Source organism: Crinia signifera, chromosome 19, assembly GCF_055691185.1.
Source record: "Crinia signifera chromosome 19, ASM5569118v1, whole genome shotgun sequence".
In the NCBI taxonomy this organism is placed as follows: domain Eukaryota; kingdom Metazoa; phylum Chordata; class Amphibia; order Anura; family Myobatrachidae; genus Crinia; species Crinia signifera.
In genome coordinates, this window is record NC_139226.1 from 63,310,846 (window position 1) to 63,330,709 (window position 19,864).

A 19,864-nucleotide genomic window follows, 5' to 3' on the forward strand; every position below is an offset into this window, starting at 1 on the left:
AATGGATGCACCAGCTCTGCAGCAATGAGTCTATGAAAAATACTTTCAAATGTGCCAACTATGCAATTCTGATACATTTTCTGTGCATAAAAATTTACTTTATGTATATATATATTTATGTACATTGCTATAATGATGTTTTAAGTGTCGAAAATGCATTTCATACAGACTTTATTGTATATGAACATTGCTTGGTTACATTCAGTTCTGAATCTCCAGCACAAAACTCATGCTGAGACTTTGTGCAGCAGCCCCCGGGAGAGGTCAGATGTCTTACTAAATGGCCATTGTAACTCAGTAAAAAAGACTATAGAGACCAACTAATTAATAGTAGATTTGTTAATAAACCACTGGGGGGTGCTGCTACTCCCTTCCTTGTTCTTCCATCACTGTGTTTCATCTCAATGGATGCTGATAGACCTACATGTCAGACTCCTCCCTCTATTTTTTTTTATTTTTTTGTTGCTCTGCTTGCTATAAGCAATTACAGTCCAGAAGCATCAGTTCCCACCATGTCTACTGGTTGGAGTCGCTCCTAACAAGATGCATACAGGGCACTGAGCATATCTGCACTACAGTAGCACAACCTCGTCCAAGGAATATTTGCTTTTTATTAATATTATTATCAGATTGATTTTTTTGTTTTTGGTTGTTTTTATTTATTTGTGGACATCGAAGAGCCATGAGCTTAAGTCATGGATACCGGGCATCTTGGTGGACATACATTCTTCACCAGGTGCCACATACCAATTTCCAGTTTGAAGTGGTGGATAGCAACTTTGCCCCCCAGGAATGGAACTATCAGCAGGTAAGAGGGTGAAAGGGAGACAGAACAACTAGGGAATAGCAGGTGCATCACAATAACACAGGCTAAAAACACTCAACAAGAGACATGGATGCACTGCATTAATGTAAACTTCATAATTGCGTAATACTAAGAAAATAAAACATAGATGAGACAAGAAGAATGCTCCGAAATATAAATATATACACAGTATACTGTAAAATTGTATTTGGCATGTAAGGTATATACAAGGTATATGGTGATTTTCAGTCCCTTCCAAAGCAAAAAAATAATAATTATCTCTTTAATCTAGAACAGCTAGGAAACAACAAAGAAACAAGAGTAGGGTAGATCTGGGTAAATCAGCTTTAACCCCCTGTTTGCCAGTAATTCAGTAATTTAGAGGATAAAATGGTGACTTCACTCAAGTTTGTGCATGATGACCATGTTCTACCGATTTTACGGCGTGATTTAATTATGAGTAATGACCTGAATATTTATGTTTTCACCAAAAGTTTTTTTTTATTATTGTTATTATTATTTACCTTTTTATTGTAATATGATAATATTGTTGTTGATATATATTAGATTTGATATTATGTTTTAAGTATTATTATATGTCAGACTAGTAAGCACGCTCGAAGCAAAAACTTTGAAAGCTAGGCTGCTACCTTCTGTGTTCGTGCATGTGTGAGAAAAAGATGTAGTTTCACCCTCTGCCAGCAGATGGCAGTGTTTCGGAGACTATATATATAGATGATAATGCACTGCCTGCTGTAAACTGTGCAAATTAAATGTCAGAAAAGAGTTCTGTGACCAGATATAAGCCATTCATGACTGCTGATGTCCCTAAATATATATACCCCTTTCACACATAAAATTTAGGAACTACATGGCTATGACACACAGACCTCCAGTCACACAACACCAAAATCCCAGAAAATTCATGGGTCGGATGTGTTTAAACCAGACCTGGGTCTTCAAATGACCCGGGTCTTCCGTCAGACAGTGGATGTTGGAGAAGATATCATCTCCAAAGTGTCACGTTGCCCACAAACCCATACTTTTTTTTAGAAATGACCCAGATCATCGTGACCCAGGTTATGCCATTTACGCTACAAAAGTGATTGCAAATTGGGATAACCCTGGTACCGAGCGGGACCATAGGTCCAGAACTTCAACATGGGTCAGTCCTGTTCACACACAGCCGTGACATAGGGAAATGTATGTGCACCGGTAAAAACCCAGGTTTTTCAACTATATGTGAAAGGGGTATTAAAGGACATTTCCTATAACATAAAAGGGTACTTGTGTTATAGCACGGCGCCTGTTATGTAGTTAACGTCGCATCTCTGTCAGAATCAGCATAGTGTTCCCGTGGCCAGCGTAGTTAGCGTAGTCAGTCAGAAGTAGCGTAGTGTTCCCGCGGCCAGTGTAGTCAGCGTCCCTGTCAGAAGTAGCATAGTGTACCCGCAGCCAGCGTAGTCAGTCAGCGTTACGCAGTTACCATAGTCAGTCAGAGGTGAAGTGATTGCGGAATGGCTGCAGAACCTCTCACGATGTTTAACCTGCCGCAGACAGAGGATGAGTCGGTGGCTTTTTTTCAGCAGCACCATTTATTGCCACTGACACAAACCTGTGTTAATGGACACCCAGTATGATATGGCAGGTGTGAATGTGTTCCTGAAACACCCCCACTATCCATGCCAGCCCGAATTGCGGAGAGTGCAGCGAGCCCCGCAAGGGGACGCGCTACGCGGCCCCCCCGACCTGTTCATACCCCCACTATCCACATTGGCGTGGAGTTGATTGTGTAAAGTGTGGCGAGCACAGTGAGCCACCGAGCCCGAGGGTACAGCGTATCGTGGTGGAATTGAACTTCATCACCCCATGACGAATTCCAATTCCATGACGAAACGCATTGGTCATGGCCTCTTCTGCTCTGACGCTGTGCGTCCACCTGTGGTCCGTTTCATCACCGGACTATCCCTGAGAAAGTAGCACACATTGGGATATTTCAGGGCAGTACGGTTGGTAGAATTACTGCCTCAGAGCACTGAGGTCATGGGTTTGATTCCAACCATGGCTCTAACTGTGCAGAGTTTGTATATTCTCCCTGTACTTGCGTGGGTTTCCTCCGGGTACTCCGGTTTCCTCCCACAATCCAAAAATATACTGGTAGGCTAAATGGCTCCCAACAATTTAACCCTAGAATGTCTGTGTGTGCGTGTATTGTAACACAGAGAGGGCGCCTCATAGTGCAATCAACTTCTTATTTAATGTATTAAAATGTCTTTTTAAAAACACACAAGCCAAAGGATAATGCTCGTACCAAGTTTCTCATCCGGTGTGGGCTAAAAATACTACATGATATATATCTACCACACTGGCGTGTACAGCATACGGGCGTCCTCGCAGGGCTCCGGGACCAGCGCACCACGCCGGGTGTCCTCCACGCACACCACCGCATCTCGCTCCCCATCTCCACCGCTATACGGACAGCCGCCCGCCAGGTGATCCACAATCGATAGCGTCACACAGCCACGCCTCAAACGCGTTTCGTCATCAAGACTTCGTCAGCGGGCTGTGTGACGCTATAGATTGTGGATCACCTGGCCAATAAAGTTGATTCTGATATTGTCAGTAATCCAAGGACTCTATGTCATTTACTAAACTCTGTATGATAGCTATTGTAAGAAACTACACAGTCACATTACTTTCATCTACTGGATTCCACTTTTCATTAAAAATTGTTCTTAAACATTAAATAGTACAATCACCTGTAGTTATAAGTAAACGTTGATAGACAAAAACAGAAGTTCTAAATAAACAGAAAATGCTCTAAAAGCAATAAAAGAATAATACAATGTTTTAGCAAGACAGGGCCATGATTAATCTAGACTTCCGAGGTCACCCCCAATCATACAAGTGTTTTCTGTAAAGTTAGTGAGATAAGTAGCTAATAGGTCACGTTAGGTCACCCGGCCGGCAGCCTTGGAGAAGAGTAATACACACCACTGGGAAATGCAAAGCTCTATTCATTTTAGAAAAGAAAGGAAACTGATCCAAAGGAAATATGAGGTAATGTATTGTAAGGTCTGTAATTCCATACCTAACAATACAAGCAAAATCCTTTTGTCTAAGTATTGTCTTTGTGCCGAAGTGTTTAAGGTTATACCACTTTCTGAGCTGCAGTATGATAATTATTTATTGCGACTTTCATCCTTCCGACATTAGTTTGGATGGAACCCCTCCATCATAGTATTAAATATATTTATTGATTCCATAGAAATCTTGGAATGCTGCTATAAACTATCACAGAGGGTTTGATCTTAGGTCGCATTAAGAGCGTGCATTCACCCGAACAGAATATGTCATTTCAGATTCATTTTATTACAACATAATTATTTTATAGGCATCAGTTCAAATCTGTTTATTGAGTGTAGGAATTCCTCATTAAAATTGTACAGGCTCGAATCTGAAACCACAAATCTCCCCAGTGAGTCACTGTGGAAGTGCGACCTCTTTAAATCGTCCATCATTAATGTATTTGTTTTCCTACAGCTTACAGTATCTGTTAACCAGGCATTGCGGTGTTCTGCTTTCTAGTTGATACTAAAACATTAGACATCTAAAGCGCTGTAGTAAAGAAGTTGCCCATGTCAAGCAATGACTTTCTAATGCGGCATACACACGGGGCGATTTCAGCCCCGTGATAAGCGATGTAGGTTAGCACAGATCACTCAGCACACATCGCTGGCACACATGCCAGTCTTTTCTGGTGAGAACACTACAAATGTAGTCAGGCGACTGCGCCATGATCCATGCTTAATTTCACTTATAAATAGCACTGGAATTGCCCCGAGTGTATGCCCGATAACTCTCCTTTTATCATTAGGTAGCTTCAGCTTCATCAATCAGCTCCTACCTGTGATTATACAGGCTTTGGATGAAAGATGACAGGTAGGAGCTGATTGGTTGGTACCTGTACTTTAACTATCTCCATGTTATTCCTCCTCAGTCTTTGCTCAGCTTTTCCACTAAGTGTAAGCATTGTAGCTTAGTTCAAATGGAGTGAATAGTTACAGCCTGTAACATGCCGATATGAAATCCTGTGCATCCTCATCGTGGCTACATCTGTATGTCACCCACACTCAAGTGTAGTAGTGTGGCAAGAGCTGGATTAAGGCTTTGGGAAGTCCTAAAGTTCAACGTTTGGGACCAAAGGTACTTGTGCAAAAGCCTTTGGTGTTTACATGTCACTCAGGGGTATGAACATGCATAATACAGGAGGGATGCGGTCGTTAGGTCGGCCCAAGAAAGGTCGACACCGGAAGTTCGACAGGCAGAAGGTCAACAGGGACTAAAGGTTTATTTTTTTCCCCACTGTGGTTCCAGAACAGGTGGTAGCTCATGCGCTACCACCCACTAGGGCATGGAGGGATAATAGAATAGTGTGCCGAGCGCAGCGAGCGATGTGAGGAGCTGCCGTACACTTAGACGGTGTCCAGAGCTAGACGTCTAGATCTAGACGCCTAAAAAACATACGTGTCGACCTTCTGCCGGACAACCTATTACCCTGTCGACCTTAAGCCTGTCGACTTTCCCGTGTTGACCTAAGGAGTGTCGACTTTTCTTGGGTCGACCTAACGATCCATACCCATTCAGGAGGGATGAGCATGTATAGTAACATTTACCATGATCTGTAATTTGGATATTTGGATATTAAAGTGATCCTATTTATCGTCCAAAATGATATACAGCATATTATTAGAAGTGTCATTCAGGGCCTCTGAGAATGTAGTGGTAGGGGCCCATGCTTAGTGGTGCTACCATCCTCCACAGGGGCTGGGCAAACAGAGAGTGCATAATGTGGGCCCCTTGATATATATATATATATATATATATATATATATATATATATATATATATATATATATATATATATATATATATATATATATATATATATATATATATATATATAGACCACAACTACCCCAGGTTGCCCTGGGAATAATGAGCGGCACTCTCTGGACTTGTAAACAAAGATTTTAGTAGTGCAAAAAATCAAATCGTTGTCACATTACATCAACGTTTCAAGGCTTTGTTAGCCTTTTCATCAGGACGGACATCTAAAGTGCAAGAGTGCAAGAGTGCTTCTCTTTTTGCACAAGCACTCTTGCACTTTAGATGTCCATCCTGATGAAAAGGCTGACAAAGCCTTGAAATGTTGATGTAATGTGACAACGATTTGATTTTTTGCACTACTAAAATCTTTGTTTACAAGTCCGGAGAGTGCCGCTCATTATTCCCAGGGCAACCTGGGGTAGTTGTGGTCTACATATCAAAATTCGGTGGAGGCACCCCGGCAATTGATCATTTATCCAAGAGTGCCAAACAAAAAACCTGGATATATATATATATATATATATATATATATATATATATATATATATATATATATATATATATATATATATATAGACATTGTAGGGGCTCTGCACACACTAAATTAACTGATAATAAATAGTGGAGATTTGGTTCATGAATTGATCAATGCATTTAAGCCTGCAGCCCCCTTCACGGGACCCCACTTTTCTGCAGGTCCTAACACTATTGCTGAAAATGGCTACAATACACATAGCTATCACATCAATGTTTGATTCCAGGCATGCTATCTGTTCTGAAGCTCACAGCACACTTTGCTTTTATAGGTGAGCAGCTACCAACACACCTGTCACTAATCATGTAGGGAAATGGTTAACATAAGCTATGGAATCTTAGTTAAAGCAGGGTGCATGAGAGAATGTGACCACAATAAGACTAATTTAAAAAAATAATCGAATAGACAATATATACACTTAACATCGGCACTCACCTTTCCTAGTTTTGGGGTGCCCTATGGCTTGTGACCACATTGTTTAAACAGACATTGTAGGTGCTCTGAACACACTAAATTAACTGAAAATAAATAGTGGAGATTTGGTTCATGAATTGATCAATGCATTTAAGCATGCCTGGAATCAAACATTGATGTGATAGCTATGTGTATTGTAGCCATTTTTAGCGATAGTGTTAGGACCTGCAGAAAAGTGGGGTCCCGTGAAGGGGGCTGCAGGCTTAAATGCATTGATCAATTCATGAACCAAATTTCCACTATTTATTATCAGTTTATTTAGTGTGTGCAGAGCCCCTACAATGTCTGTTTAAACAATGTGGTCACAAGCCATAGGGCACCCCAAAACTAGGAAAGGTGAGTGCCGATGTTAAGTGTGTATATATATATATATATATATATATATATATATATATATATATATATATATATATATATAGAGAGAGACAGATAGTAAATGCTGCTAGGGTAAGCGGGATAATCTACCAGATTAATAACAGCAATGCATACCACCCAACTGTCCCAATTTTCCTCGGACAGTTTTATTTTTTGGGGCTTTCCCGGTGTACCACCTGCGGGCAGCAGTGTCCAGCAGTAGGGTGGCAGTTGTGATTCCCCTACCCCTCAGCTGCTCTGCACACAGCATCTATTCATAAGAGACAGAGTGGCATGACAACCAGTGCAGTGGCACAGGCAGCAATTCAATTATAAGTTTTTGTCTGTAGGGTATACAAATTTTGTAATGTAGAGCAACAGTTCCCAATCTTTTTTTTTCTCCCGTACCCCTTGATTAGGCTTTTCATTTATGAGTACCCCCTCCCCTCAAATTTAAATATCCACTGTACTTATGAGTGGAGTGGTAATGAATGGTATTTATGTCCTTTTAGTAAGCAGTAGTGAAGGAGTAGTGTCATCAGGAATCAAGTCCCCCTGTGTCTGGCTTCTATTTATGTACTGTCTCCGGGGTTCCCGCTAGGATTAATTACCTGTAGGATTAATGTCGCTGCTTCTTCCACAAGTGTCAGTGCAGGGCAGATGATTGCTGATGGGGGAGATTTAGTGGAATTTGGATATAGATACAATGGAGAGAGATAAAGGGGCGAGATGTATTAAGCTGAAAACCTGGCCGCACCGATACCCTATAAGAAGCCTATGGCCTTCTTTTCGCCACCCACAGCCTCTGCCGCAACCCCGCCGCCTCGCCGAACCCCCTCTCCCCCTTCCTCCAGCTTACCTTCTTGCAGGTCCTCCTGGACCCTGGAAGGGAAACCACTCCTCCCCCTAGCAAGGCAGCCGGACGTCCTTCTGGCTGCAGGGGGAGGAGGAGGCACCGGAGACAGCCACGCTGAGCTGTCCCAGTTGCAGGGGAGCAGTAGGCGGCTGGGAGGTGACGGAGACCCCTTGCACACCACAGCACAGGTATCGTGGGGGGCCTCCGTCACCGCACTGCGATGCCAGCCGCATATGTTAGTACATATGCTCTGGCATCATAGCGGAGGCGTGGCGAAGGGCGGCGATGTACATCTCGCCCAAAGTACTAATCAATCATCTACTTCTGTATCGGTCTATGTAAATTTGTATGTTTTGTTTTTATGTGTGTAAATGGAAAATGTGAAAATAAAGAATAAGAACTAATCAATCATCTATCATTTTACAGGCTGTGTTTCAAAAATGACAGGTAGGAGCAGATTGATTGCTACTTTAAGCCTGATTCAGACCTGTTCGCTAGGCTTCCTATGTTTGCTGCACAGCGAACAGGTAAACGCCACTTAGCCGTGCCCCTGTCCCCCCACCGCGTGAATCCCCGCATTTGCATAGGAACATAGCATACTTTTATCTTGCCCGGAGATGGCCGGAATCGGGGCAGGCGCTGACGTCATGCAGGCAGTGACATGCCTGTGTCTGCAGGGAAGCACCCAGCCCCGGCCCTCCCTTCTCAGAACGAACAACCCGGCGAGTGCAAAACTCAACAAAGCCATTCGCTTCTGGGTTAGCGCAACCGACCATCACTTACAAATGGGTCTGAATCGGCCCCCTTATCTCTCACCACGCTACAGTATTTATTGTGATAGCTTTCACCAGGGACATGAGAAGGGGGAGATTACATCCTCCCTGTGTGGTCCGGACCTTTCCGGTTGTAATTACATCCACGGACCATGCAGGGAGCCCTTCTCCTCTCCCTGGTGACAGGTGTCAGCGCAACCTCACCGGATGGGACACCCCCGGCAATGCGCACACCCCCCCCCCCCCCCCCCAGACCGAACACTACAAGCTCCAGAATAACATATATTGATGAATGGAGCCTGTCCATTCCGGGGTTCCGGGGTCCGCTCCGGTCCGGTTTTTACCCATACACCTCCCGCTTAGCAGCAAAGTCACTCATATGCAGATGCTCTGTGAATGGCAGAGTGAAGTTGCAATATCACCTACTGTATATGCCTCTGACTCAGTATCCGTACCAAGTGTCTCTTCAATGATTTACTGATAGATTGCAGTTACATGTATTTCTCTGTTACTGCTATAAGCTTCAGTTGCACAATCAGCCTTTAGTAAATAGACTCCTATGTTTCACTAATGTGTCAGGGAATAGAAGGTTTAGATATGTTTGGCTTATCGTTAATATTGCTTTACATTAACCATAGAATAACATATTATCAAGTATTTCTGTGGAGAGAAAGCTCTTTAACTAATATAAATAGACAACATATAAATCATACTTGCCTACTTTTGAAAACTAGTTTCAGGGAGATTATAGTTAGTAGTACATTGAGGGGGCATGTCATGCTCCACCCAAAGGGCGTGTCTAGTTCCATATATGGAGAGATAATGAAAAGAGATTGTGAATGTGGCGCCTAGAAGCGTGGGTGTGTACTGCTACATCTGAGAGGAATCTTTTGAAATTACTTATATCTAAATGTAGATGAGCCCAAAGCAGTTAGTGAGATACTATACTTGGTAAAGTGCTGGGAAATGGTGCTGATGATTCAGTGTAAATGTATCTGTCTCTCATTCCTTTTTTCCGCAAAAAATGTAACAGTGTAATGTGAGCTAGGTGACATGAGGGAGATTGCTAGACTAATGAGGGAGAGATGGAGATTGCTGCTATTTCAGGGAGTCTCCTGCAAAATGCAGGAGGGTAGGCAGCTATGATATAAATTGAGTGCTTCTGCCTTTGCTTGCATGCTAGTGCCCATTCCACATTCAATACAATCTGCACTGAAATAGTTTAAAGAGATTTAGGATTATCTACTCAATATGTTCATTGTGTTCCCTAATTGTAGAAGCTAAAATTCTTAAAGGGGAAATAAAGAGCTGAGGCAGCACAAACAAAGCAAGGGTTAGCAGAAACGCTGTTGGGTTTATTGGCATAATTTATTTGCTAATTGTAAAACAGGATATAGGAAAGTGTTAACAAGATGGAGTGGAAGAGGGAGTGATTCAGCATGGGGGTGGGAGCGGCGGGAGAAGAGTGAGAGAAATTACGGAGTTTAATTTCAAGGTTGGCTTAACAAGAAGCGTTTAAAGCAAACTGTTTTCCAATTTCCACGCTGCAATCAGGTTTCCTCCTGTTTTTTAGGGAATGCAAATGATTTTGGTGATATCATTGGTACGCTGGCAGCTAAGTGACATGCAATGGCAGCTGTGTTAATAAATAAGTGTCTTACTTCAGCAGAGTAACCACTAGGAGTACACACTAGGGCATGCAGTTATATAATAGGGTATAACAGTATAACTAGCTGCATAGGAGCAATGCCCCAGTGTTATTTACAGCTGTTGGAAGATAAGCACATTATCTGCCAGTGCCCATCAGATTCCGTATTGATATTTTGATTTAATTGGCTGTGAATTTTTACCCACAGTATATTAAATTAGCTATTTGAGCTGATCTAAAAGCTTTGTAGATATAGCGGTAGGTCTAATTGTGTGATACTGACTGTGGGATGCTGCAGGAATTGGCATCACCAGTTGTGATGTCTGCAAAGACACATCGAGAGGCCAATTGGCAAGTGTGTATGTTTGCCTTATGAGCCACTGAGGGTCACTTTTTATTACTTGTGCTTCTAGACTTGACACCCCATTTCAGTTACAGTGATCAACTCTTCTATTGCATGCAGCAACGGACTTGGGCTCCAATTCAGCTCTGGCATTTATACATGCACGCATGCACCCAAACGCACTCTGCCTCGCGCCACACCCCATCTTCCTGGGAAACGCAAATCTAGTGAAAGGGGGTATAGGTGGGTTTACACAAATAGAGATAACTGAAGTTGCGCAAGGCTATCCAGTCCCTATCTCTCTGCCCGGACCAACCCACCAGGTCATCAGCCCCTCTGGCATATGCTTGAGGTGCCAGAAGGCCAGTCCGGCCCCTTGCCTGCATGCTTTCATTTCATTAGACTTTAAGAGCTCTTGCTTGGTTCACTTCCACCCAATACAATAGGTCCTTCGGTGCTTCAACCTCTGGTACCATCGTTACTACTCTTAGCTAAGGCGACCCGCAAGGCTCTGTCCCTTGCCTTCTTCTCCTATACACCGTATCCCGCATTTGTTCATTTTGCTTCCAGTATCACCTCAACTCAGATAACACCCATATCTATCTCTCCTCACCCGACTTCTCTTCTTCTATCTTTTATGATCAACTGTCTCTATCTTTTGTTTGGACAACTGGATGTCCAAAAAAATAGCTTGTCGTCTCCCTTCCTTCTAGAATCACACTCCTGTGTTTGTTTAACCATTGGTACTAGCAGCTGAAGTCCAGCATGGATGGCCGGAATGGCAAGTCCAGGGTCAATGTTTCAGGGTGCACACTTCCTGCCCTCGCAAGGTGCCCTGCGACGACCAGCCTGTGTAATCTGACGGTTATTCATGTGGGAAACATTACAACAGTTGGTTTTGGGAGATATACCTACTTTTCTTGGGGTGCAGGGGGCTCCACAAAGAATAGGGAGCCAATTTTTGGGAGATTATTACTGCATTAGCATTTTCAGTGGACAGATTTGCAAATCTGTCTACTGCTGAATCAGGCCATTAGACTTGAGTCCTATTGGGAGAAAAGTGCTATATAAATAAGATTATTATTATTATTATTATTATTATTATCATCATTATTTGAAGACAGTTTAAAATTAAAAGGTTAAAAGGTGAAAATCACAATGAATTACAAAAAACTGAACTGCTAGAAATTGCAACAATATTTCCATTAGCTTCTGCACTAAATAGTTTGTTTGCATTTAATGTTCTTGCCAATTTAAATGTCAGGGACAAAACCACTGATAACGAGCAGCAAAATGCGCAGTTTATTTTTTTTTTTTTTTGTCATTTCAATAAATTTTATTAAAGGTATCAAAGATACATGAAAGACATAAAAAGATTGTACGATATGAAGAGAAAGCAAGGGTCCAAATGGGTATAGTTAGTGAAATTGCAGAATCCATGTAATGGTAGGACAGTCAGGATCAAATAATTGTTTTTAAGGGAGATATTATATACTGTTTATAGACAACTATAGGAATATATAAACAATACATATACCGCTAATAGATAGATATTAACAACACAAAATATATACACCTACCTACTTACATGCCTATATTTGCCTACGTCTATACCTGCATATTTTAATACTTATATGTACCTACATATCTACATTCACGTTTCTAACTATACATGTAAGTATACACAAATAAAACTAACACACAAGTACTTGAACCATAGTGTGAAAGAATTTTGAAAAGTTTATAAGGAAGAAAGGGGGTGAAAAAGAAAAGGAAGGAACAAAGGAGGGAGGGGAAAAAGGGGGGGGGACTAGTCTTTCTAATGAAAGGCTGGAGGAATATTAAAATACGTGGTCCAAGGCTCCCAGACCCTGATAAATTTTGCAGAAGAACATTTTAAGATACTCGTCATATACTCCATTGAATGGATATGCCAGATCTTAGCAGTCACCTCATCCAGGGACGGTACAACTGCAGATCTCCAGTGACCCGCGATACAAGTTCTGGCCGCCAGGACCATGTGGGTGAACAATTTATTCTTAGCACGAGTTGTTTCTGGAATATCCATAGAGAGGAGGAAGTAACCGGGCTTAAATGGAACTTGCAAAGATAAAATGGAATTAGCTAAAGTAGTTAGCTTCTGCCAAAGAGGCGACAAAACTGGGCAGTCCCACCATATATGCAAGAAAGTGCCATCCGCTGTTCCACATCTCCAGCATAGGGGGGATATATCTGCATTCATCTTATTAAGTCTAACTGGAACATAATACCATCTATAGAGTAACTTATAAGCGTTTTCTTTCAGTTTTACACAAATTGAACTAGAAGCAACGTTAGAATAAATGTCAGACCATTCCTCATCCTGTATCGTTTCACCCAGATCTGCTTCCCATGCCTTCACATACGCATCTTTAAGATTAGAAGCCTGAGGTAACAAAGAAAGATATATAGTTGAGATTAGGCCTTTTGCAGATGTATTACAAAGAGCTAGGTGTTCAATAGAGGTGAGTGGTCTAGTAGTAAGTTGATTATTAACTGCGGAGTGAAAATGTCTGATTTGGAGGTATTGAAAGAAAGATTTATGAGGAATAGGGTGTTTTGCTTGGATATCTGCAAAAGTGGGGAAGGAAGAAGTTTGAGAAATGTCATTAAGGAATCTAATGCCATATTTCCACCAGCTTCTAAATGTATATGGGGAGCAACCTGGGCGAAATTTCGGGTTATTAAATAAAGGGATCAGTGGGCTGGGGGAAGGTGCAAAATTAAATCTTTTATTGGCAGAGTCCCAGATTTCTAGAGAATGTGATATAACCGGGTGGGCTTTTGCATTTTTATTACGGACCGATTTGGATAACCATAAGAGAGTAGAAACCGAGTGGAACCCGAGAAACTGAGACTCAATTCCCACCCACCAGCAGTTTATTAATCTACTCCTCATACAAACATGTACACAAAATGGTGGGTTATAGAATGAGCTGTAAAATGAGATGATCCTTTGATCCCTGTATGTGACAAAGAGAAGACAAACATGTAGGTTCCTTTCATTACTATTTTCACAATGCGATTTTCAATGAATGACAAATGGAACTAGAGACTAGGGCAGTGGTTCCCATACTTTTTAAACTCTATTGACACAATAAAGTATCAGCATTTTTTTTCTTGGCATTCAAAAAAAGGTACTTGTTTCCTAGCACGGCCACAATCGCGGGCATCGGGTGTAATTTTTAGTGGTCTGCGACGCGACCGACGCGGTGCCCCCGATTTCCCATTGAAATGCATTGAAAAAAGTCAAAATCGGGTCGGTCGCATCGCAGGCGGCTAAAAAAGGCTTAAATGGTCCAGACGCGATGCCCCCGATTTCCTATAGGGAACAATGTTAAATGCCTCAATTTACCCAAATCATCATAGGGAACAATGGTAAATGGGCCAGAAACCCCCCAAAACACCCCTGAACAGTGAAATGGCCCCCCAAAATAATTTTACGCCACCCCACGATCAACGTGAACACGAAGCGTGGCGAGCGCAGCGAGCCCGCGTGGGGCGGCGGTACGCGTCCTCCGACCTTTTCATACCCCCACTATCCACGTCGGCGTGGAGTTGAGAATAGAATAGTGTGGCGAGCGCAGCGAGCCACCGAGCCCGAAGCGTGTATTGCCCGGCGTGTATTGCTGTATTGCCCGGCGCCATGTCGCCCTTCGCGGGCTTCACAGGTATCCCCATCCCCACGCGGGGCTCGCTGCGCTCGCCACGCTTCGGGCTCGGTGGCTCGCTGCGCTCGCCACACTTTCTAATCTCAACTCCACGCCGACGTGGATAGTGGGGGTATGAAAAGGTCGGAGGACGCGTACCGCCACCCCTCGCGGGCTCGCTGCGCTCACCACGCTTCGGGTTCACGTTTATAGTGGGGGGGGTGGCGTGGGGGTGCATTTAACATTGTAAGCACCCATTAGAGTGCTTATACAATGTTTAATCGCATCGCATCGCATTGGCCCTTATTCTGGTTCGGACGGTACGGCCCGCGTGCGGCCGTACCGCCGATGTTTTTATTCTGCACATGCGCAGAGGTCAATCTGCGCATGTGCAGCCCCCTTCGCCGCAGACGTATTTCGTCCGCCGCAAAGGGGGCGTATAGGGGCGTGAGGGGCTTCATACCCTCATTTCCCTATGTGTACGCCCCGCGTTTCATGGGCGTTCCCATGCAAACGCGGGGCGTATGCATGGTAATGAGGGTATGACGCAACTCATGGGGGCGGAAAGCTGACGTCGCCGGATGTCAGCTCTCAGCCCCCATACAAGCTAACACACGGACGATTGTCCGTGTGGTCTCAGCTTGCGGGAGCTGCTGTGGCGTGCGGCCCTGCCTTCGATGGTCGACGACCATCGAATGCAGGGGGCAGCTCCCACCATGGTGGAGGCGTACGCCCCACCATTTTTATGCGGATCGCCAGCCGTCCGTGTACGGACGGCCGTGGCGATCCGTCTCGTCTTTTTATTCCAAATGACTTTTTTATATTAAACTAGAATTTGTTGAGCCCAAGTAAATGTCAGCTACAAAACAAGCCACATTCATTGTTGCCACACCAATATAGCCATGTACTCCGTACAGCTCATAGAAATTTTATCCAGTGCGTGCAATACTCGCGTGACAAACAGGCATGAATAGCTGTGGTGTAGCAACAATGAGCACGGCTACATCTGTTGGGTGCAGATCCAGTGACACTATTAACACTGGTTATGACCGACTGGAGCTTCAATGATCCAGCATGAGGCCACATGAGCAAGAAAAAAACAGAACATGACCAGCAGCAAGTTCAGAGATTGAAGACTCCCCAGTAGCAGCTAAGCAGGACATCAAATGAACTTGTCCATAATGAAGGACATGGTATAGTCCACCCAGCAAGATTACAAAAGAATAGATTTGTAGCTCAGTTAAAAACCAAAAACACTCAAACTTTTGTCTTCAAGTATTTCTGAGCCTGGGATTGGGTCTTGTCCTCCAGACTTGTTTCCAAAAACTATGCATGACATCATCCTTCCATTATCGGATTTTGTATGTTTTGCATTTGATAAAAGTCCCTTCTTCGTAATTTGGGAGCCATTTCACATAGGACACCAGTTTACGGTGTGGGACGGGCATCAATGTGACTGATTAAGGTCTGTGGGCTACTGTGTCACACTCAGTGTCATCACAATCATCTAGGGCTGTGGGATGTGGCACTGTCAATGACTGTGTCAGAGTCTGTGACCAGTGGGCTGAGGGCTGCAGTGTTGCTCAGTGAAGATTAAGGGCTGGGGGCTACTATACCAGTGTCATCATCATCATCAGTAAACTATGGCTGCAGCGCTCTCTGGGACTGTGTCAGCCTGTCAATGTTTTCAGTAAACAGCTGTGGGCTCCAATGTGACGGTCAGTGAAGATTAAGGGCTGTCGGCTACTGTGTCAGTGTCATCTAAGCTGCAGCACTGTGATTGTCAGTGATAAGCAAATCATTACAAAAAGAGTGTGTTGTTTAGCAAAGTAAAGATGCTTACATATAAATAGAGGCTGCTAGTTTGGAAGTGCAACAGGATAAGGGGGATATTTGGAAAATGACCGATGCTGAAGAGTATGTTGATGTTGAGGATGTTGTTTGTTTAAATCGGCCACCAGTAGCAGCAGTTCTTGCTCATCATAGAAAACGCCATTGTCATGCCTGGTCATAATTCCAACAAATAAACCTGTCAACCTTTATGCAGGCATTTGTACTAATTGCAAAGCAAAAGTTAGTAGTGGTAGGGATGATGACCAGCAAGTTATCAAAATTTGAAAAAATATCCTGTAAAATAATAGCAAACAATCCAGAATTAGATACCAGCAGCTTGGACTAACACATATAGGCCCTGGTTCTGGTTGACTCGGTAAGCTGCAAAGCCAGGCGATTTGCCGCATCCCACCATATCCCCTCGCAACTATATGATGGAATGTGACACAAAGACACATCTGCTCGCATGTCCCGCTGGTGGTGGTCACCGGTCATCTAATGATTTCTTCAGGCCACAGTAATATAAGTCAGTGGAGATTTTTCTCAGGTCATGTGATGTCAGTTGCCCTCCCCTTGACAAAAACTCCTCCCACCCAGATTCCCATGGGAATGCCCAGCATTTTCACGGGGATGTCCATGAAACATGAAACGCTGGGTGTTCCCATGGGTGACATCCGAGCCGACCATAGGTAAACATTCAGTTATTGCTCTGATACATTGAGTCTCCCATAGTCTCACAAAAAAAAATTAAAAAAATCTTTCACTTCAATCTACAGGAAATCTAAAAGTTTTGGAAAGAGGGGCTTGGGTATTTATACATATCACTGAACTAATGCAATGTTTATCAAAATGACCCCGGTAAAAAAAACAACAACTCTATTTTATATCAATTTTGCAATAATTGTTATATTCCAAAAAATATATATTCATTCATGGTGTGAAGTTAGTGCATTATCTTCACATTACTAAAATCAGATATTTCGTACGTATCAAAGTGGAAAAGGTATGGTTAATAAATGTTGCATTTATGATCAGTCGGATATTATGTAAAGCAGATAAAACACGAAGATGAGAAAACCTACGTATTTTGAAACATAAGCAATCTGTCATCCACCTGTATTCCAAGAATGTCAGACACGTTTTGCTTAACAGCTACCTCATTAGCATGACAGGTGCCAGTGAAAGAGGCTTGTGGCTGCTTCAGCAGCAACCCTCCTACTACTGGTGTACAATTGGTACTTACTGTCATAAAGGGGGTGGTTCTAATTGACTCGCCAAGCAGCGGAAATTGGCTGCTTGGCAAGCCATGTAACGCCGCCTGCACGAATGCCAGCCCCCCGCCACCATCACCCCTTGTAACCATTAAATGATCCCTCCTGCTTTAGCAAATATAATTCAATTGAAACTGACTAATATTTTCAGCTGCCCAGACGAAGACAGGGAGGGCAGTTGTCATGTGATGTCAGCAGCCATCCCCCGGAAGGCATCGGTCCACCTGCGTATCCATGGAAACACCCAACGTTTTTTGGGGATGCCCATTGAACCATGGACTTTCCTATGGCTCAGTGCCGCCACCGTCCCCGTCTCTCCTTCCCCTCAGTAAACTGCCCAGCGAGTGAGCAACTCGCCGTGGCCGTTCGCAGTTTGGTTTGCATGCGCAAACCCTGACCATCGGGGCAGGGGTTGAATTCGGATCAGTTCCTGGTAGGCAAGTGTCACCAGTTGGGATGGTCAGTAACAGCAAGTTAAAAGGGTTACAAGGAGGCTAATGGCTAGTGCCAGCATTTTAAACCCATGTCGACCTAATGCTTGTGTCAACCTAATGACCCCGTCAACCTAAACCCATGTCGACCATTTGAGTGTGTCGACCTAAGGCATATCGACCTATCAGGTTGTACTTTCAAAACGATCCCGGTCGTACACGTTTGTACCGCGGATCAGCTGTGATCAGCATTTCTAGTAAATTTCCCCCACAGTGTTTATACTGGGACATGAAGGACCCACCGAAGAATGCAGGCCCTGGTTTAAGGGTGGGGGTAATTTCCAGAGGGGGTGTGGCCAGCCGCACCTTAGGATTGGCTAACCATTATCCAGTATGCAAGTGCATAGCTTGGACCCTTTGAAGATTCATAAACTTGGTAAGGCTATTGCGCACTGTACTAAAACTAGTACATGCGCTACGGCACTGCCTCCGCCCCGCCGCCGTTAAAGTACCCGTCCAGCGGGTTTCATAGATGAAGTGAAGCGCTATCCCCTGCTTTAGCGCACAGGTATAGCGCATATGCCCCACAGCGCCCCTTCATAAATCTATAACTGTGCGAGATGAATCGTATACAATGCACTGTAGAAAATATGGCATAATCCCAAGAAGAGGAGGGCCCCAAGCAATGGGGACTACCGGAAGTTTCTCCTGTACCGCTGTGTGCAAGTCCAACCTTGTGTACATAACACAGAGAAATGGCACTAACACCGTAGGGTCTATAATTTCTATATTGCGTCCTATAAAATGGTAAACAGGATCTAATTAGTTGCTATGGGCAACATATCTTCTTTTCATTTTTAGAAGCATTACTAAATTTACCCCCATGTCTGGATTGGGCAGAAAAAGAGAATTCTCCATAGATATTATCCTGTGCTTAAGCATGCCCAATTCGATTTTATTCTATGAAAAAAAATAGCAGTGCTTGGATATCCAGGGGCATATTGGGCAGCATGGACGGTGTTGTGGTTAGCATTACTGCCTCACAGTGCTGAGGTCATGGGTTCAATCTCCACCATGGCCCTAACTGTGCTGAGTTTGTATATACCCACCGTACTTGCTTGGGTTTCCTCCGGGTACTCCTGTTCCCTCCCACAATCCAAAAATATACTGGTAGTTTAATTGGCTCCCAACAAAATTAACCCAAGAGTGTGTGCATGTACATGTGTGGTAGGGAATATAGATTGTAAGCTCCACGGGGCAGGGACTGATGTGAGTGTTCAAATACTCTCTGTAAAGCGCTGCGGAATCTGTGTGCACTACAGTATATAATTAGCTTCATAAATAAACAAGAAAAATAAATGATTTTTTACAATAAACTTTTTTCTATCTAGATTTCCATTGACAAAGAAGCCAAGTAAATACAACCTCTAAAATCTTCCTGAACAAATGTTTTAATGAGAAACTGTGTCCCTTTTGCATCCTCCTCCTCCGTCTGCTTCTCCAGCAATTGCAGCATTATCTCTAGCTGAGACAGCTCATGGCTTTGGATTTAGCATGTTAAGCCGCCACCAAATTGTAGGATTTTTGATAATCTTTTTTTTTTCTGCAGAAGCAGAAGAGTGATGTCATAGTGCCAGGTTAACCCCTCTGTCTATCATGAAACTTCTACAACTGCTACTTGAGCCCTCTTGTGTGTTTAACCATACCGTTATATCTGTGCCCATGGGCCTCTTTAAGATGTCATTTGAGTTGTTATCGCTGAAGCTTACATATGCAGCAGAAGACCTTACATTACTAATCCGACCTGTGTCCCTGGTCTCGATATTGGATCTTGTCCATCACCACTGGCCGGCTGTGTGACTCATGGCTGCAGCTGCTACCTTGAGGCTAGGAAATCTCTTAATCCTCTGACGGTGGTCCCGACCTCTTCCCTCCCATGCAGAAGTGGCGATACACGCCTCG

General features: G+C 43.5%; 1 protein-coding gene across 2 annotated transcripts in view; it reads left to right on the forward strand.

Moving 5' to 3' along the window:
* The first annotated feature begins 472 nt into the window (after positions 1-472).
* TTYH1 (tweety family member 1) overlaps positions 473-19,864 on the forward strand; it is a 154,139-nt gene continuing 134,747 nt past the window's right edge. Inside the window, exon 1 of one of the 2 annotated variants that reach the window (XM_083162687.1) lies at positions 473-808. In XM_083162687.1, the coding sequence (XP_083018813.1) occupies positions 683-808 (126 nt within the window). In that variant the 5' untranslated portion in view covers positions 473-682. The remainder of the gene's footprint in view (positions 809-19,864) is intronic. The other variant, XM_083162689.1, reaches the window with a different exon arrangement.